Below are 24,764 nucleotides of genomic sequence, written 5' to 3' on the forward strand. Positions count from 1 at the left end.
AGGCTGGCTCAGAAAGATGATTAGGATTGGGAGAATTAGGGTGACGAATAATCAATATTCAATAACAAACACCAATGGGAAGGTGACACTCAAACGTCACAGCGAGTCCCACCCGATAAACCACTGAAACATGAGATTGATGCTTTCAAGTACTTTCCAGGCGCGGCCTCCAGCCAACCTGTCTGTACTGTAAATCAGCCACCGCACATTAAAATATGGCACTAATGTGGTCAGTCGGATAAACGCCGAGCACTCTGACTCACGGAGGGGTGTGCTCATCATCAGCTGGGGGCGGCGGCCCCTGTCATTCCCTTCCATTTTTCCGCTTGACGGGCCGATCCAACCCGTCTTCTTGAACCGTGGGGCCCAGCGGCACTGGTGACGTAACAAGCCTCAGGTAACAGCAACGCCTCTCGACTCTGGCGGAGGAATCGCATCCAGAATGTCAGAGTAAGCAAAGCGGGCATGTGCGGGAGGCGGTAACCTGTGGCGTGTCACAAGCCATCACTCTCAAACCAGACGTCCACTTTCCAGCAGCGTGTGATTTGAGGAGCTCAAACATTGGAACATACCAGTCGTCTGCTTTTTAAAGCCTTTTTTTATTGAGAAATGGAGATTTGGGGAAAATTCCACTCTGCAAAGTTGGCTGTGACCTTTTATTTAAAAAAAAGCCGACAAATGTCAAAGTGTAACAATTTCAAGAATGAGTGATTGCTGACCTGGTTTGACATGTCTGAAGAGGAAAAATGAGAAAATACAGAACAAAAAATAGTACTGCGGTTTTTAGAGACAGTAAAAGTTGCATATTTTCCTTTGAGTGACATGGGAAAAGCACTTATTTCGTTCTTTTCAACATACAAATATGCAACATTTTTAACATTGTTCAACTTCACCCAGGTGGACTTGTGGACGGTCTGACCTTTTGACCTGAGAGGCAGTAGTGTGATGAGCGAGGACTCAGGCTCTGCACTCGGCTACAAATCATACATTAGTCAGTCAGTGTGAGGATTACTTGGTAATAACTGCACTTAGATTACCAGAAACAATTCATTTAATAAAGACAGAGGGCCCAAGGTGTCCTCTATGAACCCTGATCAATAAATCTATCTGATAACTGCAAAATCAACAGTACATCTTTGATTCACCACGGGACCCCTTAAATTTGCTGCATGGTCTTCAGGTTTGGAGACACCTAAAATGCAACGGACAGAGGACAAGGAGGACAATATAGACATTAGTAATTTGTGAATGAAGTGAAAATATGGCAAACGGCAACACCACTCGCCTCAAAGTCCGTGCCAGTGCAGGCTTTGATATCGTCAGGAGTGAGCCCCTCCCACACTTCAATCAGAGTCAGGCCTTTAGTCTGATCGACGTCGAACACAGCCTGGTGAGGACAGAGACAGAAAGAAAGAAGAATTATCAAGTAAAATGTCATGTAGTCGGCCTCCACGAAATGATGACAGCAGAGCTTCAGGTGGGGTGGGAAGCACCGCTTTAGTGTCATCCACAAACGGCAAAATTCCGTTGGTCTAAAGCATCCTCAGAGGGCCGTTCAAAACTGCACCAATGTCGACTGTCAAAGATAGAATAGTTTTAGTTGTTCTGCTGTTTGATACTTAAAAGAAGTCAAAAGAAGCAGGAATTACAGGGCCGCTGGTCTTCAGCAGACAAGGAGGAGATGGAAATGAAGGAATGACGGGAGTTCAGACGTAGGACTGAAAAATGAATGACCTTCAGTGAGTACTGAGCTGCTCTGTCTTAAAGGTTAACTTTAAATTTCAGACCTCAAATGTCACCATGGTACCACTGCTCAGAAAGGACCCGCGCCTCTGCCTTTGTCTATGTAACAGTTGTGTTTAAATACAAAATATGCTAGTTAAGCTTCATTCTGGTGGACATTTTCAACTACCAGCTGCAAATACCACCTACCGGCTGATTTTAAGCCTGTTTTAAGATCATCAAACCTGATCACGTCTGTCGTCTGTTCTCCAGAAGAGCAATGAGACAAAACAAGAGAACATAAACTACTGTAATACATATAGTAATGCTAATTTCCATATTTATGCACACAATGAAAAAAAAGGCGGGGAGGAGGCTGAGCGAGTTGAGCTGCTCTCAGCAGGGGCTGACGGGCTCAGCCACAGTCACGTCGAGGCAAAGCCTGTCAGGACTCTCTGCTCATTAGGAGAGCACAAGCGCGGTGACAGGGCAGGAGGCAGATATCTCACTCCAGGATAGCGAGACAGATGGAACGTCACGAGGAGGACCGGGGGGGTCTGCTGTTAACAGAGACGCTGACATGCAGCCCTAATTGTGACACCGCGCAAATCCCGGCAGTGCAAAATTGGAAATTTTGTAAAGGCGCGGTGCAGAAAACACTGCAGGGGCCGTGATCGGTGGGTGCAATGTAAGAAAGAGATGATGACGAGTGAATTTTGAAACTGCAACGTCACCTTTTGTTCGGCGCTCACACTTTAACCTACATCATATTAACCCTGAACGATTGAGTCAAACAGTGAAGCCACAGGTTTCCCACCCACCCTGAAGGACAACCTTCCTTTCACAATCTTTGGGTGTGTTTAGGAAGTTTGGAAAGCTCCAAGTCTTAAATGAAACAAGCCAATAAATGTAGTAGCAAAAAATAAAATACAAAAAGCCAATAAAAAGTCTGCAAACTTGGTTTATAGGCTCTTCTTTTCTACTTTCAAACACCTGAATGTTGTTTGGGTCTAACAAGGTTTCTTTCAATTGATTTATTCAAACTTCATATTTTATTAAGTCAGGAATAAAAAAATAAGATTTTGTCAGACACTGCCAAACTTGCACTGATTGTTTGCTGGGGGAGCATAAACTCATTTAGATTTACAGTACATTTGTCAAGTTTTTTGTAAATTACCTTAATTTACACAGAAATCCTTCTGAGTGCAACTCCCACTGTTAAACCACTGAATTCCACCTTTGGTATTCCTGCTGATACAATGGAAATACAGTAAGATCGTATGGTGCTGCTCAGTAAAATGATTCATCAAAATAAGCCACCAGGTAACACAGTTGGCTTGAGGTGATGAAATCAGAGAGGCGGCGCCGAGGCTGTTAAACGGGATTTAACCTTCATGAATATTGACAGTTATTAGTCACACCAGCACCACAAAAGGCGACTGAGCAGATAAAAGGACAGAGGGGAAAATAAGACGGGGACAGCTCAATAAGACGTTGGCTGATAGGTCATATTTTCAAGCATGTTCTGAAGCCACATCACTGGGGAGGGGTCTCGTTCTTACCTTTGCTCTATTTGCCTGACACACATCCTCATACGTAGGATCACAGGCATGGTGCATCACCAAGCTCCTTACATGAACCCTAACCAGCCCAACTAACCCCCAACCCTAACCTAACCTAACCTCACCTAACCCGAGGACCAGCCAAAATGTCCTCACTTTGCTAGTACAATGTGGATTTTGGCATTCATTAAGTACAAAAATACGCAGAGCTTTTATCTCACACATGCTTGTAAAGATTCTATATAGTGCGGCACTTATAAAATCCACCAACTTCCAACAGAATGTCCGCATGTTATCACAAAACTCGAGATATTACCCGAAGCCCTGTGTGGTTTGCAGTATGAGGAAATTCAAAGAATCAATACTGAAAGAATGAGGCAGACGCAGACATGAGGCTTATCAACTAAATAAATAAATGGAGCACTCAGCCCACTCACTCAACCGCTAGGAAATTATAAGATGTTGCAAAATTGATAAGCTTCTCAACAGAAATCGTGATGAATCATGAATTAGTGGTAAATTCATTAATGCCCCTGCCATCAGCCAGTGTGCGACGCAACATGCCAATCTGTCAAAGCATGGCGTGTGGCGACGTGACAGGTCTCTGCCATCGTGCCTGCGTTTTGTTGTTTTTGTACATTCAGGAAGTGGAGATGGACAGGAAAGAAATAACAGGCAAAACAAGCGCAGGTGAATCCATTTGGAGGAATCGCAAACGGCATCAATGTTCGATAGAGAAATTTGTTAATTTGGGGTTCAAAATGTGCCCAGTAAGGATAGTGAGGCCAGAAATTGGCTGCATGATCTGAGTAGTGCAACAGAAATGGGAGCTCATTGGACCAGTCATGATTTTATGGTCCAATTTCAGCCTGACAGTCACATCCCCGAGTGTCCCGATAGTCGTGTTACCATCCACGGTCCCACATGCTGCGTTTTCAGATATGTCGTCCTGGAAATACAAACCCAGACTATTTGCTACGATTGTGCACGACGGTGACAGAAAAGCCAACTCGTCTGGGAGCACAGACAGCCCCGCGTTCAAATTCACTTCCACTAATGAAACTCAGCAGATCTTCAGTAGCTCCATCTGCTTTGATGTGTTTGAGGTGCTGTCAGCCAACTATGGGAGTGGATGATTGCAGTAACTGGTAAAGCAAACAGAAAAACACACCTTTTCAGTGATGATGCGATCCACACAATGTTTTCCGGTCAAAGGTAGGCTGCATTTGTCCAGTATCTTGTGCTTCCCTCCCTGAAATAAACAGCAATTTGTCAGTAAACATGACTGGAGGGGGACATTCAACTGAGCTCATCAAACATATTCAGCGTGTTTGGTGATATGTAAATCATGTACATCGCTGTCATTTGCTTAGTTGTGCTCACGTTCTAAAAGCAAAGCACGCATTCAAGATGTGACCATCACAAATCATTGATCATAGGACACCACCACCACCCCCCCCCCCACCGCCACCTTCAAAAAGGAAACTGGCTTCAGGCCAGTAAATTTATGTCCACCTGCTGCACCATCTGGACAATATTCTGTAGCCGGGCACCAGACAGGCTCCCCTGAGCAGGAAAAAAAGCCTGCTTCTATGAATACGGAGCGTTGCGTGGCTCTTGCGTCACACTGGGCTGGACTTCCTGACGCTTTAGCTGGGTTCCAAACCGCTATTACGGGAGGCCGTGTGGGAATACTCATGTGTAACTGCAGCCTCACTTGAACAAATGGTTTGCGTGTCATTAAAAATGGGCCGAGGACGCCCGTTAAAGGTGCATTAAGCAAATCCATTAACAAATTTATCCCTAATGAGTCATGGCAGCCATTAGCATTAGAAGCAAACACAAGGTGAGCTGGTGAAGCCCAAGTGGGGGGGAAAAATGAGAAATTTAATTGGTTTCCTAAGAAAGGACTGAGTCCTTTGTAAGGGCTTTGTTGGGCAGTAAATCACACACAAACACACGCACACACACAAACATGTTTACACACCTTAGCCGAGTGCTCCATGGTGACCACCACCTTGGTTCCTGCGCTCGCCACCAAATCCATGGCCCCTCCCATTCCTTTCACCATCTTACCCTATAATAACAATAATAAAAACGATAATTTTATCAACTATAATTAAAATATTTCTGAGCATACCGAGTTATATCCCCCACTGAAAGTTGTAAAAACACTGCTCTCTTCCACCGACTAATTCCATCCTTGCACGAAAAATGCCCAACAAGACTTCAGAAGGGAGGAAATCTGCACAGTTTGTGATGGATCTCCAGCTTTAGAGAACGGTGGTGAGGTCACAGTGGCAAAAGCACGAAACGTTGCCAATTAGAGACAAGAAATGAAAGTGCTGGGGTTGATATCTGGGGCTGCTCAAAATACTGAAAAATTCTTCACCCTCATACTTGTGTCGTTAGTCTGACGGGGAGAAACAGGAAACCTTTCAAACTGGTCTAAGAAATTGGTCTGGTGGCACGGGGAGACTCACGATTGCTGAGCTCTGACCTGAGGTAAGACTGAAGCAATGCTAACTTAATGCTGAGAGTCCTGAGAACACTTTCAGAGGTGATATGGACCACCTGGAATCCCAGCCTGCTGGATAAAGGGGGTCAGCCATATAAGAACACGTATTTTATGATATTCACAAATATAATCCTTTAATATATTATAGACTAGCTCCAATTTATTTAATAGAATTGCTTAGGTGAGCTGGTCAAATAAAATTAATAAAATAATAAAATTTTGTGTACTGAAGTCAAAATTAAAATGAAATGAAAATATTTTCTATTCAGAGTGTTAAAAGGAATGCTCAAAATCAGCCGTTTGAAAGGTCAAAAGACTAAAACTGACAGCTGGGTGAAGAAATGGGTTCCTGTCCCTCATTGTTCCCAATAAAGGAAGCTTCCAAATCAGGACTGCTGACATGCAGATACAGCCACGGGGGGATGACTGAGTAACTGGATTAAAATCCCATTTGGACATCAATCATGTGAAGAGGCTGCTCTGCTCGTCGCTCTATAACCAGGGGACACGTATGCCGGGTGTGGTGCATCACCAGGCTACTGTCTGCCTCTGGGGAGACCAGCTGGGACGAGAAGATATCAGTTGAGGGAGTGGAACGGTGGTGGGGTGAAAATGGTGGAGAAAAGCAAAGACTGAGGGTCCTTTTACGGTAATTATCCCGTATGTAGTTGATTATATTTACAGAAAATCAACCGAGAGAGCTCCCGACAGCTGACAACACAACCTTAAACATGCTCCATCATACCTAAAGGATGCCAGCATGACAGAATGGTTTTAGAGGTGATGGCCATGGAGCCTTTTCCTCTCCTCATCCCTTCTGGCTGGTTCTAGTTTTACATTTTTCCAAGCGCCCTCGCCAATAGAGGTAAGGGTGAGGTGGTATCTGCAGCCCACAGAAGTTGCTCGAATAGTGCAGCGTCGCCGTACACGCTGCGGCCAGAAGGTCTGCTGCGTCTCCCAGCACAGTGGCGAGAATGTGGAGGAGACGCCAGGAGACAGGCCAGTACAGCAGGAGATGTGGAGGTGGCTGTAGGAGGGCAACAACCCAGGAGCAGAACTGCCATTTGCTCCTTTGAGTAAGGAGGAACAGGGTGACTGCCAGAACTGTAGAACGTGACCTCCATCAGTCCACTCCTGTCCAAGAATCCGCCTGTTAAACAGACTCCATGAGGGTGATGTGATGGACGTGAAAGACGCCGTGGAGAGGATTCTCCAGCGTGACCACGGCTGTGGTGGGTCGGCCGTGCTCGGAGGAGGAACATCGTTGGAGGGCAACACAGACCTCCACATGCTGACCTGCCGCTCCAATTTACGGCAAGAAAAGTCAACATGCTTATCAAACCACTGCAGCAGCACGGTTGTCTATTTAAAAAATGCTACATCAACAGCAATAATAGGGAACATGAATAGCAAGGACCATTTGTAAGAAGTTGCAGTAAGAGTTCTGAGGCATTCAGTCTTGAATGAATGACAGGAAACATTTAATGACCTGACAGCAGCCGCGCTTACAGGAATAACAATAATAATAATAATAATAATTACAGCAATATTAAAAAAAACTATTAGAATATAACGTGTGTGCGACTTGACCCCATTGCTTACATTTCCAGTGGCCCAAATTGTTGGAGGGATTGGCATAGCTGCGTCCTTATCTGTTCCCGCTTTGATCTAAGCTGCTTTGTGGGGCAGACCTCGGCCTTATCACAATAACTCCGCGATGAAAAAGTCATTTATGAAATGGCATGATGGGATGTGCTAATAACCTATTCCAGCTTACCAAAGTGGTTTTACTCACTCGTCCAAAGTTCGATTTCTTGGCTTGAGAAAAAAAAAATTAAAAATCAACATGTCCGACTTCAAATATTAAAGCCTAAGTCTAAAGACTACATCTACCGGGGCGCCATACTGTCTACTGTCTGATTTCCACTTAAATACAGGGGTTGCTTCTCCGCAGACCTGGCTACAGGGCAGCGCTAATAACTACAATAACCAAGGCTTCCAACAGCAGCGTGGGCGAATATTTTTAAAGAATTAGCGCAGCTTTGATGATATTCAATGTCCGGGTCTGACTGTAGCCCCGCTGGTTTTTAATTGAATTTACCCTGTTTCCAGTTATCTAACCCAGTCTTAGCAACAGAACGCCTAAAATAATTGCAGCTAAGTCAATTTTTGAGCAAAAACATAACATTACATAACGATTAATTACGTAACAACTGTAATGTTACATATACAGCTACTCCTATAAAAATGTGCACTTTTACTGCTTTTAAATCCTTCACTTAGAGAGTAATGGGAATATTTCCATGCACCAGCTCCCACAGACACTTTCTTTTTTTAACCCTGGAAGCCGCAATTTTACTTTTTCGGGCTCCCTGAATTATGTCTTTGAAATTAATCCTTGCCAGGGGCAGATATACAGGAACCCATCCGTATGCTAATTAGATCTGTGTTTCAGAAGATGTGAGTGACGGAACATCCGTTCATACACTGTCTAAAGTGAGGAATAATGCGGGGGATGGCAGGAGGTGCAGAACCCAGATAAGACGGGACTTCTCCAGTTAAAGCTCGACTCATATGACATCTATCATGACATGTGAGGGACAGACGAGGTGTTACCTGGGACAGATTTGCTTTATCAAGCTCTTAAAAGCAACAACAACAAACAAATGTGTTCCAATTTATTCTGCCGTGGCCTCGATGTATTCAGAATCAACCCGGGAGTCATAATTTGGCCTGAACTTTTACTCGGCTTATCAGCGGCTTGTGTTTTGGGTGGGGTTGCCGTGACAACAGAGAACAATTTCCTCCCTGGTTATGAAAGAATTCTGTTTCATGTCAGAGGCAGATGCAGCGGGGAAAATGACCTTCATCACCATCCGAGAGTTCTTGCAACGAGTTGAGTCTGTCTCCCCAACAAATACCTCCGACCGTCTCTCTGGAGGTGAAACTGCGACAGTCTTTGCCACCCAGACTTGTAATGACGAGGATGAAAATGGCACAAAGATAGATCTGTCAAATTTAAATGTGCTTTGGACACAGTGTCATCTATCATCTTAAAACATCAGCGATGACCCACAGTTTATATCACAGTCTTTAATTAACATTTAGATGGGATCCTGATTCTGCTTTTTTAAGTACTCTTAATGGGGTTTATTCCTGTTGAAAAGAACGATCTTTTAAAAGAGGAAGCGTTCGGTTAATTCGGTTGATTGGGTCTCCTCAGCCACATCAATGTGATGCTCTAATCTCCATCACTTTCCGCAGCCATTATTAAAATCTTCTCCATCTGCTGAAGTGGTAGGAAGCATAAGTCTGAGATTTTAACCAAACAACCAGAAACAAACGTGCTGTCTGTTGTGGTAAAGAAGGAGCTAAGCTAAGAAGGACTTCCAAGTGTAGACCAGGAAGCACTGCGTCTCCCAGCTGGCCTGGGAGCTCCAGCTCTTCTGGGGAAAGTGGCCGGGGGAGAGGGAAGTTTTGGGAACGACCTGGCTATAAACGAGGGAGAGAGAAAGGGAGGCCGGACGGACGGATGGAGATGGTGATGATGGAGGCTAAATAATAAATAATAATTATTAAAAACACATCGTCTTTTGTCAACCCAAATATGGTCACAGAAAGTGCCTAAAATAACAAGCTCACCACTTCCATAGTCTCGTGCACACAAGTCAGGTAACATTTACAGAACTAGACAAACTACGGCTTAGCTTTACCTTATTGCAAACTAAAAACCCCTTTCCAGATTAATCCTTTAATAATACAGCAGTGAGGCGAGGGGAAGTGAGTCAAAAGCATTTTGCTCTTAAGCAGCTCTTTCATTAAAACTGTCATTAAGACCTGACATAAGCACTTGAGCTACTAACAGCTCAGGGTATCGCAGCACTGATTCAGTTATACTGAGCCTTTTCACGGGTTGCAAATTTCAGCTCTCAGTTTGAGGAATATTAAGGAGAAAAAAAACAGATTTCAACATACATACATCTGACAGGAATATTTATCACCGCACTTAAAGAGAATCCAGTCTATTTTTTCCCCACCTACACATTCAGTCTCTCTCTTTACTCTTAGTTTTAGGGGATTTACACGGCCCCGCGAACGCAACAAAATATTACAATGTGAATTGTGTTACATCTGCAGATGGCTGAGGCCAAAATTTGCTGGGAGAAAGTCAAGGCGGGTACATAGACAGACACTGTGTGCCAGAAAATATCAGCGTCTATGTCATCTGTGAGGTGCTGAATGAAAGAGCCGTGTGATGAGGCAAGCACGATAAAGCTTGGGCAGCAAACTAATAAAACACCACGCTAAATCCAAAATGCCACCCTTTATTCTATTATCCCTTTCTCACCATCTATTATTTTTACAGGTTTCTGGCTGAATGGAGATGCGAGGGCATTTCTGAGCCCTCGGCTGGAAAATTTGTCATCTGCATTTTGCATATTAAAAATGCTTAAAAACGGCATAATCACGCTGAAATTACCACGTCCTCGACTCCTACGTACATTTCCAATTTCACGCTATGCACCCACTTTTGATAGTAAATAATAATTAGCAGAGATGGACCGTGCATCTGTTTCTCGATTATTCTGCTTTTAAAATAAAAAGCCAGATATCTTCAGTCCTCTCTGTGTTCTGAGGGGAGGAGCTCATAATATGAAACAACCTTGTGGACTTCAGTCAAGCAGAAACCACTGTGGTCAGGGGGCATTCTGAAGGTGCCCTCCCACATAGGGCTTTTAATGGGCTTCTGACCTTAGTAATCACCAAGGAGGACTCGGGCCTGCGTGGTCTTGAAACCAATTGACCTGATGAGACAGTTGCAGGGACTCGTTTACCCATGACATTACTGTACACATAAACAATTCTTATCCCCTGATCTGCTCACATGGAGGGGATTCTGGGGGTTATACACATCCAACATTTCAATTAAAACATATATTAACAAATCAGAAGGCCAAGCTGCTGCACGACAACATGCGCCTCTCGTCTTGTCCTTGCCTGGTTTGTGCTTTGATACGAACCATTAACTCAACGCCGTAAGAGTTTTATATGAGCGAGGGCTCAGCTGGTGTCCCTCACAGATCATCTTTGAAGGGTAAGGATTTGAAAGTCAGAAGAGATATGTGCCATCACCGGCAAAAAAAAATAAAGCAACTTACTGGGATCATCCAGTTGGCCAAGTCTCCATATTTTGACACCTGCATCGCCCCCAGCATTGTCAAGTTGATGTGACCTCTGGGGGTAAAAAAATAAACGATGACACAAATCAACCCAAGAAGCCAGAGAAAAAATTGGAGTGTTGATGTTGACAAAAGAAATGTCACAATAATAGCCCTTAAATCTGCAGGTTTCCCTATAACCTGCTGCATGATATATGTATGATATGATGTACTGAAGGCCAGTGCAGTCAGCATTTTCTCCTTAATGATCCTTTTTTCCCCCGTGTGTCTTGCAAGGTTAAATGTCTAAAATGCGGTTAGCACCATTATAGCACCATTACAACATGTGGGGAACTAAAATAAACCAGGAAATCTGTTCAGGCAACCTGCAGGAAAATTAAAAAGCCCCTTAAAAATTCCCATTCTCCATCGGCGGATGCAGAAATGGGTAGCAGGTGTGAGGAGACACGCAAATGCAGGCTAGGAAGTGATACATTCTGCAATAAATAAGGGAAAATTTAACAATATAATCACAGTACAAGAAGACGCTGTTGGGGGGATTTAAGGGAACAGGACTCACAATTCACCATATGTGGTGCTATTATTTCACAGCACTTTCAGACTTAACTGTGTTTGCCCAACGCAAGCCAGAAACAGACACACACACGCGGGCTGTTTCTGTTTGGTCCCCACTGGTGTGACTGGACAGAGCTATTCATGAGCACTATTGAATTTCCACTGGGTGGACAAATAGAACTGACGGTGTTGGGAGTGCGGGTGGGCGATCTCAGACAGCTGGCGAATCAATACGAACCGGGGACCTCGGGAATATTGGCAAAGCTAACGTCTTATGCTGGTGATTGAAGGCATTTGTTAATATCCAGGCGTACAAATCAGAGCTACATCCTGTGGTTAACCTGAACTCACAGCAGGCTCAGCGCAGGCTGTCTGCAGCAAGCCTACGGTGAATGGCAGAGACCATGCATGACAGAGGAAAACACAATGGTATTGGTAGATTTAAGTATGTTTAGCTGACAGTCAGCAAGATTCCGAATCTCATAAACAAAAGGGCTTACCCTCGAATCATGGCAAATGACTCATCGCTAGAGAAGTAGGCCGCCCCAGGCAGCACAGTGACAGTCTCCTTCCCTGAAATGATTTATTTTATTGATAAATTATTCATCCATCATAGCAAGGAAACAGTGGCGATGTACACAGCTAAACCTTCAGCAAACGCTCTATTATTGGTGTAACGATAACGTGACCTCACAGGACTTTTAAGTTGTTTTATTTGATTCTGTGTGCGTATGTAGACAGCTCTCACCAGCATTGATCAGGTCTGCGTCCACGGCGTCTTCGGTGGGGTACGGGCCCTAGACAAACAACAGACAGACTGTCAGTCACAAATGCGGTGCTCTCGCATACATCAATGGACCTGGGCAGCCACCTCACAATGGGAGGCTGAGACGCCATCCCATTTTTCTGATGAGACATTGATTTTCTCCGCGTTCAACAAAGGCAGCAAACGTTGTGGCTGCAGTGGAGGGAAGACAGTATGGCGGGTTTAAAGAAGCCTTTTAAGCAAGAGGGCCTACTGTACATTCAGACAAAACTGGAACTGCTGGAAGAAGCATCCACAGCCTTCGTCTACAGCCGATTCATAATGAAAAGGAGAATGGGAGCTGGCAAGAAGCGTGCATTATGTCTTAAATGACAAGTCCGGCACGTTTCAAACGCAGTCAGCAACCAGTCTTTGTACTGGCTGGCGTTTCATTATGCTAAACCCACAGTGCAGTTCCATGTAAATCTGTTTACTGCAGCATCAACAACAGTGGGAAAATGGGAAGGTTGTTAATGGATGAGAAATTCAAAGAACTGATGCCTGGAGGGAGGCGGGGCTGCGAGCGTGCATCTTACCAGTCCTAATATTCCATTTTCACTTTGGAGGTGGACGGTGATATCTGGTTTGATAAAGTTGCTGGCCAGCATGGGGATCCCGATGCCGAGGTTGGCTGAACACGGGGGTTAAAGACGGCAACCAAGCTGCAATGTAAACCAGCTACAGTGTAACAAGGAACAAAACTCTGCCGAACGGAAACCGGCACTGCACTAATTAACGACATCCAAATTAACTGAGGGGATGTTAATCCGAAACGCTGTGGTTAATCGCTGACGGCGCGTTATAAAACTGACGCCGCGTTCACCTTGGAAGGCGAACGCTGCGACTGTAACATGCAAATGGGTAACGCTGAAGAAATCAAGGATTTGCATAATCAACTTAACCAAATGCTATTATTCATGAGGAAATGAGCACAAGATAATGCACATCTGTCAGGGTTTCTGTTTCTCTAGACCTGTTTTGGTAATCAGCGGGGAAAAGATTTATGGATTGGGTGCTTGTTTTTCTGTAGAAGGATACCATACATCCCATCCTGGAATTCTAGAGCAGCCCGTCGAATGATCCTTTCCCGAACGATGTCCGAGTCCTTCTTCGGTTTGGGCTGCGTCTGTTGGCTTTTCTTCACTGTTCGTTTCTGGAAGCATGCAGAGGCACGGTCAACATAGAGAGGAAACAGGAAGTACGGGGACACATTTGGACAGAGATTTTGGCTATTACCCTTCGAAACGGACCAATAATAGAACTGTATGTTCAATATGCAACGCAACTCAGTTGGTTTCTATTTTTTTACCTCAATCCTTTTCTCATAGCTGCCTCCCTTGACAATTCTGTTAACATAGACACTGGGGATGTGGATGTCCTCTGCGGCAAACGTCCCGACGTCCACCACCTCCTCCACCTAAGCAAAGATGCAGAATGATGAGCTCCGCCCTCACCTGTAACACGTCTGGCTACCCTTCAGATTAAAGCCCAGATAACGGCACGCGTTGATGAAACTACGCTACCAGAAAATAACCTCTGCCTTTGAGCTGTGAAATTCAACACATAAGAGTTTTTTTCCTTTTCTTTTCGCCGTCCCGCCGGCTAACCGCTGGAGATTGCTGGAGTTTACGAAGCTCTGAACAGCAAAGATGAAACACAAGGAGATGTTTGTTGTCCAAATAGGATTCTGCAGGATTAAAAAAACATATTACGTTCTCATCTCCACGGAGGAAAAGGTTAACATTCGGAGGAGATGGCCGCAGCCACATTTCCAGTGATAACTAAATGTGTTTGTGCAGCTGGAGCTGGCCTGTCTGAAAACACAGTGCCAATAGATGACACACCGACTACAGAGAACAAAGCTTGAACCTTGATCAAAGGGGATGGAAATTAGTGTGTGTTAGGAGTGCGTGTCGCTGCTGAAAGAACTCGGCTCAAACCAAACACCGTTGAGCCACTGGCTCTTAAACTCTCTCTGCATTTTAGCTTCCACCAACAAAATTACAGCTTTCTGTCGTTTGAGAGAGCTGAACTGGCATGCTATTAGCAGGGGAAGTGGCATATGTAACATCCAGAAAGTTTATTTCTGTCGACTAGCGTGGCGGGGGTGAAACTGGCTATTGATCCATGTGGAGAGGGTCAACGTGGCTGGGATAGAAAGCCAAGAACAAATGCACCTGGTCTTTTCTCCTTAGGTAACAAGGGACCGGCATGAAGCCGGTTTACAGCCTCCATCCTGAACACCTGGAATGTGTGGGCTCAACTAGCTCTTGCTGCCTTGCTCTTTTCCTTATCGCAGTAAGACAACATATAAAACAGCACGCATGATAAATGGGATCCTGGAGAGTTCTCTTTCATTTTCCAGACAGAAAACAAGGGCATTTCGCTTAAAATTGCACAATATTTTAAGACAAGATGACCACAATCAAGCATTAGGATTACTATTCAGTGCAGTGTAGTTCAGAGCGTAACCCATTTATTCCATTTACATGGGGGGGCAAGCAGCCTTAGCAGCAAATTAAATTGAATCTCTCCATATCTCCAGTTCCTGCCTCAGCACTCAGCGCTGACTGAGAGGAGTCAATGGCTGGGAGTGAATCCCATCTTGGTGTTGTCATGGATACACAGGCTTTGGTCTGCAGCGAGTGAGGGCCACTCAGGAGCGTAAAGTGATTTTAGATTCTTTTTCTGGTTCTCTCGGTTGGGTTATGGCAGGTCTCGGATGCCCCACAGTGAAAACAAGGCCAGAGAAGATGAGATTGGCAGTGCAACAGGACTGATGGAGCAGTCCCACACATCCGCCCACATCTTTCTCTGGAGGGCTTGATCTGTCTTTTGTGAGAATGATAATTTCCACAGACATCCTTATCAAACAGGACCGGGCTCATCATATTATAGAACAGCTGGAGTCGTAAAATGGGGAGGCGAACTGCAAACGTGCCTGAGAGGCATTTTTAATGAGTTTCCATCTGCAACACTAGCAAATGTTGTCTGAGGTATTGAATAATGCGCCAGTCCAAGTCCAGAATAAAAACCAAAATAGCAGCTCACACCTCTTTCCCTCATCTATTTGTTGGCACCCTTCATTCAACTCAATTTTCAATTAGCCTTCTAAAGCAAAGTCAGAGCACAATAACCAGCTCATGCAATTTAAATGTTCCTCCCACATTAAAAAAAAAAAAAACTCTGGTCCTTTCATCCAGGTGATGTGTTCCGGCTGCAGTGGCGCTCAGATGCAGCTCAAACAGAATGGGGACCAAGGCGCTATTAAAAGAATACAGCATAAATTAAATAAAGCACAGCCACACAAGCAAATGAGCAGATATATGGAGACAAAACCAGCCGAAATTCAGATATTCCCATGTCTGCAGACATCAGTAAGGGCTGAGAAGAAGTGAGCTGGCAGGAGATTAGAAGGAATCAAAGAGCCACCTAGGGTCAGAACATGCAGAGATGGGGCTTTTGCAGGTTGTGAGCTCTGCTAAACTCCTTCCTTTCAAAATGGAAGAATCCACAGCCTCCAAGGTCGCCAACGGAGCTTCCTCTTTGTCACAAACAGGACCTCTTTTTAACACCTTTGATGGCTCGGCCAAAACCACCCAAGGTCCTACATCTGACCACATTAGGGAAACCACCAGCGTGCTTCTCACACAGCAACTATGTTGACTGCACAATCTGACCCAACACTCGTCAGTGAAAGTTGTTAATTTTGGCTGACTCTATCCGTCAGTGCAGGTTATCTATTATTAAGGTCATCATATTTGTAATTCCAATGCCCCCCCCCCCACACACACACACCTAGCTGACTTTGTGTCTATGCCAACTGCAGGTGAAACAGTATGTTAATAAGTCAAAAGCACCCAGGGGCTATTTTCTTTATTGCTTCCTGGCTGGCAATCAGGAGAAGAAAATTAGACTGATCTCTGCAACGTATGAAACCGTTTCTGCGTTGATTAGTGATCTAACGTGATCATTTATCAACTACATGGTGCAGTTTTTAACACCTCATGCTAAAAGAACAACAGACGTGATTTGTGGGTAATTTCTGGGCTCCTTGTTACAAAGCAGGAGCCTTTTGGCCTTTTATTTCAATTTAAGATTCATTCTTTTTAAAACATTTTAACTTCATGTCCTTCAAGTATGAGCGATACCATGGCTACAACTATCAGAGCACGGGGATGACAGCGACACCACACTGTCATTACCCTGTGTATTTTTAGCTATTCCATTTTCCTCTCGATGTGTGCGTGTGTGTGTGTGTGTGTGTGTGTGTGTGTGTGTGTGTGTGTGTGTGTGTGTGTGTGTGTGTGTGCGCAGGGCTGTGTATTTGGCCACTTGGCTGAGCTCTGCTGCCACTTTTGGTGCTGAGCTGCGGCTCTATCTTCCAACCCAGAATACTGACAAGGTGAGCAATCTGTTCTCCCCCATGAAAGGCTGCCTTTGCCTCTGACAGTCTTTATCCTCTATCCTATCTGGAAAACGGGAGGGACAGCGAGCCACTGCAAACCTGGACGGCGTTACGGGGACTAAAAATACACTATTTTCAGATGACACCTGCAGCTGCACTCGCTGTGCAATGTTTACATTGCAAAGAACATATAAAACTCTGTTCACCTGTGCGCGCAGATGATAGACAGCTACTAGGGAATGTTGACCATGCAGTCAGTATGTAAATTTGCCATCTCCAGTGTTCAATAAATCTGCCCTTTCCTAAAGCCCTTGTTCTTCTCTCTGTTTACTTTCAGAGCTGAATTCATTTCTGCTTCAATCTAAAACTCAAATGTTTCATTACAGCCTTCTAGTGCAATTTGAAACAGGTTTTCCCCACAATTCATCTTTAAAACCATTTCTGCAAACTAATTAACAGTATAATGACAGTATTAAAATTCTGCACCAAGGTTGCACACATCACAGCTGAGCTGTCCTGGAGGAGGGTAGAATACTGTGGTGTTTGCTGAATAATGCTGATATTTTACCACAGCAGGCAGCGAGGTATTTCTGTTAATAGATAAGACCATATATAATCTAACATTTAATGCTATCAGACTTGATTGCATGGTTTAATATGTATTGATACATCCCTGCTGCTGCAGCGATGTTTTACTAGTCATTTTCAACACCAGTTGTAAAATAACATAATCTAGATTTTTAAAGTAATTTGGGGGCTTTTTACCTTTAAAAGTGAAATTTCAACTCAGCGATGACACAGTGGGAATGCTGGAGCCAGTCCAAATGCCAAATGCGCCGAAGTCTTAATTATTTGCCGACATCAGCTTGAATAATAGAATTAATCAAGGGCACCGATCGCAATCAGGTTTCCAGTCGCAGGCTAACAAGGCATCTGTGATGGCGCGGAAATTACTTAATCGGCCGTGATGATACCTATATTTTGTCAAAACAAGGCACAAACAATAAATAATCATCAGGTTTTACATAAAATGCACTGTGGAAGCTAATCAAGTTCACCTCAGACCTGTTTAAAAGAAATACGCCCACACATGCATCCGCAGATTAAATCGCGTGTGCGACTGTCCGTCTGTTTGCACAACTACACCGCTATGCTGCATTCCCACAGGGAGGGAGCAAAGTCACCGACTTTGACTTTAAATGATCGTCTCAGGACAAAAGCCGCTGCTTAGATTAAGCCTTGGGTGCATTGTATCCCACAATGCACCGGTGCCTTTCACTAGACCAGCGATAAGGGAATAAGCGCACCAGTTGAATACCCGTGAACATTCAACGGCTGAATAGCAGGCTTGGGTTGCCTAGCAACCGTGGCGGGAACTGGTGATGATCTGGTAATTTTTCCAAGTGCTTTCGTGTCATCTCACGCTCCGGCACCCTTCCCCGCCCTCCACAGTTCAAATTCAGCAATAAGCTGTAGGTGTATGATGAGCGGCTCCCGGCTGGGGGTTTGAAAACAAAGGGTGCTGAAGTTGACCCATTGTGACGATTCGTGTTAAGGAGCCACATGGATTCACATGTCGTCTGGAGCAGCTGAAGAGGGAGCAAACTTCTAGTGTGGAGTGATGACACCGTGCAAAATCCTGCAGGAGCTCTCGTGGAAGTCGATGTATGGGTGACAATCTGGCTTTTATGACGGGCCGATTTCTAGAAATCCTCCGACTATGTATGAGACAAAATACTAGACTATATGTTTGCTTTCAATATTTCTAGAATGAGGTTGACTGTTGCTTTTTAAGAAAAGCCCCATCTCTCCAACCTATTGATTGTTAATTCTTTCGCTTTCAGCCCGACTGTTCCTGGATTGGGATAATCTACAGAGAAAGATGTTTCCAGGAGCAAGTTATATGGACATCTGTAGGGAGCTCACTGCAGGCTGGTCTGAACTCTTCACAAGAGACTTTCTGACCCCGTCTGTTGGTTCTCAGTCTCTTCTTAGGTCAATAAGACAAAAGGGCCAATATTGACAATATAGCGCCAGATTTATGACTGAACACGCACTGGCGCTCTGAGATAAATTGTTTTCAGGGAGGAAGTAATTGCTTTAGTCGAAGAGATAAAAAGCTGCTTAATGGGCATCTGGTGTTGGTGTCTGTCTTTTTATTGCCACCAATAAGCAGGGTTGTCGTCGATATCGCTCCTCTGTTGCCTGCGCAGCATTCAGCAGGTGCTGTAAAAAACGAAGGCCCCGATGCCACAAACGCCCTGACTGGTGCTTTAAAAGCTACATTGAGATGAATGAGGAGGGAATTAAAGTATGTGACAGGTGTCCAATGGGAATATTAATAATATTGCAAAAACACTGGTTCAGACTTTGTTAAATGAATATGAAATGGATGCATCTGTGCATCCACAAGCCTTCTAAGGCTATTTGTGTTTCCAGCTTTTTCACAGGCCTTGTTAAATGAAGTGTGTCGGGCGCATCCTGGAAGCTTGTGATGTTGTTGCATATCGTTTTTCCTTTCCACTTGTCAAATCATTTTGGCTCTCCCCCGCCTCGCCGCAGCCGAGACGGAGAAAATTCATCAAAACCGTCCTGCCAACACATCTGGAAATTTGGGGAATGTGCTTCTCGGGACCTTGTTTCATCCCGTCCCCTCGCTAAAGTTGCCTTTTCTGGGCGCAGACAGATTAATGTGAAATACCGTAATCCAATTACGCTGGCACGTTGTGATAGAGCTCCCTGAGCAGAGGTGTTATTATTGATGTGTCACTCTCTTCATCACCGCTCACACCTGTCTCATGCACCCATAATAATCCTTGGAGGCATCGGCACTATTAAAGCAGCAGGACTCAGACCTGCAGGACTGATTGAGATATCATTACCTTCAGGGGCGGTTACCGTGGTTACATGTGACAGAATATTGCTGCTTCAGGCCAATTAATACTGTACAGGTGCTATGTACAACTTAACAAAAGGCTTAGGAATCAATGGGCACTAGAGGTCCACAGAGAGAATATTGATTCTCCCCATTTGGTTTTAGGCCTTTTTAGTCATCCGCAAACTCAAGCTTGGACGTGGTTACTATGGGATAACTGGTACCTTTCCAGCTAATGGGACCATTTATTGAATTCCAGTTAGTTTGAAGGTTTTCACAGTCTTTTTCACACGGTCTTTTTCTCCAATTTAAATGTTTGTTTATACCGAGGTGTGAAGTCATGTGTGCGTTCAGGAGCTGGAGGAGACGGAGACACACACTGGGAATAGAATAGACGTTCACACGCTCTAATTTAAACGTGGATGCCAGAGGAAGAATTTGCATTTTTGGAAGGCAAGTCAGGTTCCAAAATAAGAGAAGAGGGCTTCAAGCATCACAATTAGGGTTTCATTACAATACTCTGATAGCATTACTGAGCTTTACCTTTCACTCCTGTTGGAGGCAGATATATCAACTCACATCATGCCACACGCTCATCAGGAGAAGTATCATGGGCACGTCAATATGAAGGCCAAAGCACATTGCTAGCTCGTGTTGTCAACAGGACAACAGCCAACTAACAGGAGGTGGCAAGTTACAAATGATTGACTCTAATGTTAGTAAAGTGAAAAAAAGATGTGAACATTTTGTCGAATCCACATAAATACAGCTGCCCGAAGAACGACCGTCATTTTAAAAAAGATTCTCCTGTGTTACAGTTTTGACTTTGTCAGTTTGATGACACACGTGAGGTTGTGTTCAGAGTTTCATTTCAAATTCATCGATCAATTAGCCCAGATTAGCATTTTAGCATGAGTTGTCACATTGTGTGTGGATGGCTACATGGAATATCAGTTGTTCAACTGAAGTCAGGAAATTCGCTCAAAAAAATCTCAAGTGCAGAATTTAAAATAGCGACTCCAACATTGAGAATGTCAGTTTACTGCAAACGCATCGTTTTCTGGAAGGTCGTACCTCTACAATGGTGGTCTTGGCTGCCTTACACATGGGCTGGTTAAAGTTTCTGGCTGTCTTCCTGAAAGTAAGAAAAGATGACAGAGGAGACAAATACAAACCCGTATTAGCAAATATTACTTTATAATAATTAGGGCAGTGTAAAGGCTTTGTAGCAGTTACTTGAACGGCCGACACTGCCCTCTTGTGGTCAGACTTTAACACCAACATTAACAGTTTGGTGGGATTGACCTTCCTGAAGATGAATGCATTTGAACTGTGGATGTAGATAAGTCTAAACTGTGTTCAGAAATGTGTTGATGATTGTGTGTAAACAGACATGACGTCATGTTTGTGGAGCGTTTGGTAATGGACTGTTCCAAAGACTATCCACGAGTCAATGCCATCACATGTCCCCAGATCTGCAGACTGTTGTGGAAACACAGGCAGCTCGGGAGCACACATCCATGTTCGGAAGCAGAAAGAAGCTCAGTCCTTTGCAAAATGAAACTGATAAATCTGCCTGCTTTTTATTTTCAGCATGATTCAAGCCCGCGTTCCTCCTAACCTTACCTGAAAACAATGTTTCCAGCCTTGTCTGCTTTCCAGGCCTTAACCAATGCAAAATCTCCAGTGATGGCTTTTTCCATGATGTAGTGCCTGCCATTGAACTCTTTTACCTGTTAAAATAAAATAAAAAATCAGATTTAAAAGGCATTAGAGGCTGCCAAATTCTGCCTTTCCTGATGTATGTTCTACAAGGATGGATAAAAGTCAGCTGAGTGTGTTCCAACCCACACCAGTAACCCCATTACCTCTCTCTTCTCACTGGCAATAGCAATGCTGCCATCCTTGTTGTATTTAATAGGAGACCCTCCTTCCTGGATCAGTGTTCCGTAGCCAGTGGCTGTAAAGAAGGCTGGAACTCCAGCACCACCAGCCCGGATCCTCTCTGCTAGGGTCCCCTGTTAGGAAGGACATGGTGGGTTTAAAAGAATATTTTCAATAAATGAATGCAAACTGCAGCTGCAAATCCGACTGTAAAACAGGCACCCCGGAATCAATAAAGGATAGACACTCAAGGTAGAGACCGAGCTGTGTATGCAGGCCTGCTGGTGGGGCATCATTCCAGCTGTTAGCCAAGACTGTTCCTGGTCCCAGAGATAGTAGTAAACCCCACTGTCGCAAGGAAGCTAAAAACTAATATTTACCTATACTTTCTTTGTATTGACAAATCCTTTTCTACTTACTGACAACCTTAACTGCAATGCAAACATCCAGTATGTGTTTTTTGAGATTACAGCATGGCTGTGGTCATTATGACGGCCCCTGGCAACCTTTGGCCCACCTGCGGCGTCAGTTCCACTTCCAACTCCCCGGCCAGGTACTGCCGCTCGAACTCTGCATTCTCTCCAACGTAGGACGAGACCATCCTCTTTATCTGCTTAGTCTGGAGCAGCAGGCCGAGTCCGAAGTCGTCCACTCTGAATCAACCAGAGGCACAAACACAGAGACACTACAAGTGATCAGCTGAACGCTTTTAAAGCTTCCTACTAAATGCTTACTGAACAGAGCACCTCCAAGAATCTTCACCAGCTTTTTTTACTGAGCGTTACTGAAGCAGAGGATTAAAGAAGACGAGGCCAGAGAAAACACAGTCCTGCCACAGCTGAGCACTCTAACACCAAGTCCCATTCATCCCTTTTGATGTTACCCACAATGCAGCAGTGTTTAGAGGCTCAATAGAGTTGAGTTTGTTAGACGTATGAAATATTCCCGATCAAGGTTGGAGTTTTCAGCTTTCCGACACACTTAATTTCATTGTTTATGATCTATACTAATATCACAATCCTTTGCATCCAAGTTTTCCCTCACAGCCTGGAAATGTAACCCTAGTTTCATGAGTTCAGGAAGCATAAAATTAACCTGGTTTTGTAAATAAGAACAATCAATGTCAGCCTAGAATACAAGGACCTTTAGACTTACTGCATCCAATTACACAATAATGGCCAACTCTTTTAAAACCATCTCACCGTTGAAGGACTGGTCACCTGAGCAAGTAAATTTTAACCATTCCAAGGACTCCGGACATACGAAAACAACTTGGTAACTTGTGTCTAACCACAACTTTCTCATCAGTTCACAGAACAGATTTTTTTAAATGCAATGACATTGAAGACAATGTAAACAATAGAATAACCTACAAAGGCCCTTGCCTTGCATGTAAAGTATAAACACACACACACACTCTCTTACCCTGCATTGTTACTGACTGCAGTAAGATCCTTCACACCAGTTTTCAACAAACTGTTGATAAGGTTCTCAGGTATACCACACAGTCCAAAACCTGAGTAGGAATAAACATGGAGATCACTAAACAGGTCATTGTAAATACAGCAAAATATGAAAAATGCAATAAGCCGCAGCTATAGAGACATGAAACATCTACCATGAAGACAACACACCCAAAGGAAAAGTGGATTCGCATGTGAAGGTAATGTTTAATATCAGATGGCATTAAAAGAAAACCATAAGCCATTTATCCAGTGTGACACGCTGGGAAATATTTAGCAACATCACTCATAACTGGACTATAAATAAAAGCAGAGGAATGTGTTGGTGCTACGTTGGTAGTGATCAGCCACAGAGTTACAAACTGCTGCTCGCTCAACACATTCTGTCATGCAGTTTCCCAACAAAACATTAGGATTCACTCCTTAAATCCCCATCTCACCTCCCACTAGGACTGTAGCTCCATTTGGGATGTCTTTGACTGCTTCAAAAGGGTCAGAGTAGAACTGTGAGCTTCTCTGGTTCGAGGTAGAGAAGTAACAGCTGCAGGTCTGCTGAAAGCGGATTGAAAAGTAAACCATTTACTTTATCAAAGACTACCCTCACACAAGAATATTAGTCTTGATTAACAACTGCCCGTGTACCCGAGGGCAACGCTGCTGTTTGCACAGTGCTGCTGGACCAGATTATTTGGTAATGGGTGAGGAAAAATAAGCAAACCGTTGAACAAATCACACAACAAAATAAGGAAGATATCGGGCAGTTCACAGGCAAGCTCTAACCCAACAGACTCAAAAGCCCCTTTCATCATTTATCAGATCGTTGGTATTCATCCAAGCTCTCCAATCATTAAGATATATTTATTAATAGTTTGTCCCAACTGTATTGTAATTTCGTTTACAGATACTAGCAACAGACCTGGGGTCAGCTTCTAACACTCTTGGACAGGTCTGCATGACTAAAGTCCATCCTTCCTTGACCTGTACGCTTATATGCACTTCTAAAGAACAGCCAGGGGTATATTTCACTCCAATTATGACTCAATGAAAAAATACTAGAGGTATGCGAGATCCTACATACTATCTATTACTTGGAAAGTAACGTTATGTGTCACATGCAATGCACAAGGTGGTCAAATAAAAATGCAAAATGCAATAACAAATACACAGAGGGTTTGTGAAGCCAGCAGTATTGCGAGGCCCAGATACATACATATGCCAAACGCTACTATTTAAAAAAGCATCTGTTAAACTTTGAGCAATTCAGCTGACAACAAAGAGGGGGGGGGGGGTCTGTTTACCCCCGATCTGACCTTCTAGGATTGCACAGCTTCTCCCTGTAATGGTCAACAGGCCAGTGCGTTACTGGGCAGCCTTTCAGTACCGACCTTGTTCAACTGGAGATGAACGGAGGTTAATCTGGCTCTGCTGCAGCCCGAGAGGGTTCTGAAGAAGACGCTGTCCGTCCTGCACAGCGCTCTGAAGGCCGCCATGTTTGAGAGCTGCACACGGGGTTCGTACGGAGGAGCAGAGGCGGGCGGGGGGCGCGGCGGCGGCGGTGAAGGCTAACTGCTACGTAAGAGCGGCGGCTGCTCACGTGGCAAAAGCGAGCGCCGCGAGGACATTGGCTGACGCCCCAATAGGATGGACTAGCGCGAGAGGCTGCATGTTATGCCTAAAGTTAACCCCCCTCCGTGCAATAAAACGCAAAAGGCCGAGTTTTACCTGATTAATGCATAGAATGTATGACTATAAAGAGAGCTGAGATCGGCCCACTTCCATGCGACGTAAGATA

The 24,764-nt window shown here is 44.3% G+C and overlaps 1 protein-coding gene across 3 annotated transcripts; it reads right to left on the minus strand.

Moving 5' to 3' along the window:
- Window positions 1-580: 580 nt before the first annotated feature.
- Window positions 581-24,729, minus strand: oxct1a (3-oxoacid CoA transferase 1a). 3 transcript variants are annotated; one of them, XM_057031874.1, is made up of 17 exons: window positions 24,358-24,719; window positions 23,413-23,524; window positions 22,935-23,025; window positions 22,027-22,162; window positions 21,494-21,643; window positions 21,252-21,358; window positions 20,700-20,760; window positions 13,652-13,759; window positions 13,381-13,495; window positions 12,879-12,973; window positions 12,286-12,334; window positions 12,038-12,110; window positions 10,962-11,037; window positions 5,272-5,361; window positions 4,456-4,536; window positions 1,286-1,387; window positions 581-1,192 (listed from the first exon to the last, which is right to left on the minus strand). In XM_057031874.1, the coding sequence occupies exons 1-17, from the start codon at window positions 24,460-24,462 to the stop codon at window positions 1,157-1,159; spliced, it is 1,587 nt and encodes a 528-aa protein (XP_056887854.1). In that variant the 5' UTR covers window positions 24,463-24,719; the 3' UTR covers window positions 581-1,156. The 3 variants fall into 3 exon arrangements, with proteins under 3 accessions (XP_056887854.1, XP_056887855.1, XP_056887856.1); XM_057031875.1 differs by having other exon boundaries at window positions 23,413-23,521; window positions 24,358-24,716; XM_057031876.1 differs by lacking the exons at window positions 581-1,192; window positions 1,286-1,387; window positions 4,456-4,536 and adding an exon at window positions 10,555-10,607 and having other exon boundaries at window positions 5,273-5,361; window positions 24,358-24,729.
- Window positions 24,730-24,764: the final 35 nt, after the last annotated feature.

This window comes from Takifugu flavidus, chromosome 5, assembly GCF_003711565.1.
Source record: "Takifugu flavidus isolate HTHZ2018 chromosome 5, ASM371156v2, whole genome shotgun sequence".
NCBI classification, from domain to species: Eukaryota; Metazoa; Chordata; class Actinopteri; order Tetraodontiformes; family Tetraodontidae; genus Takifugu; species Takifugu flavidus.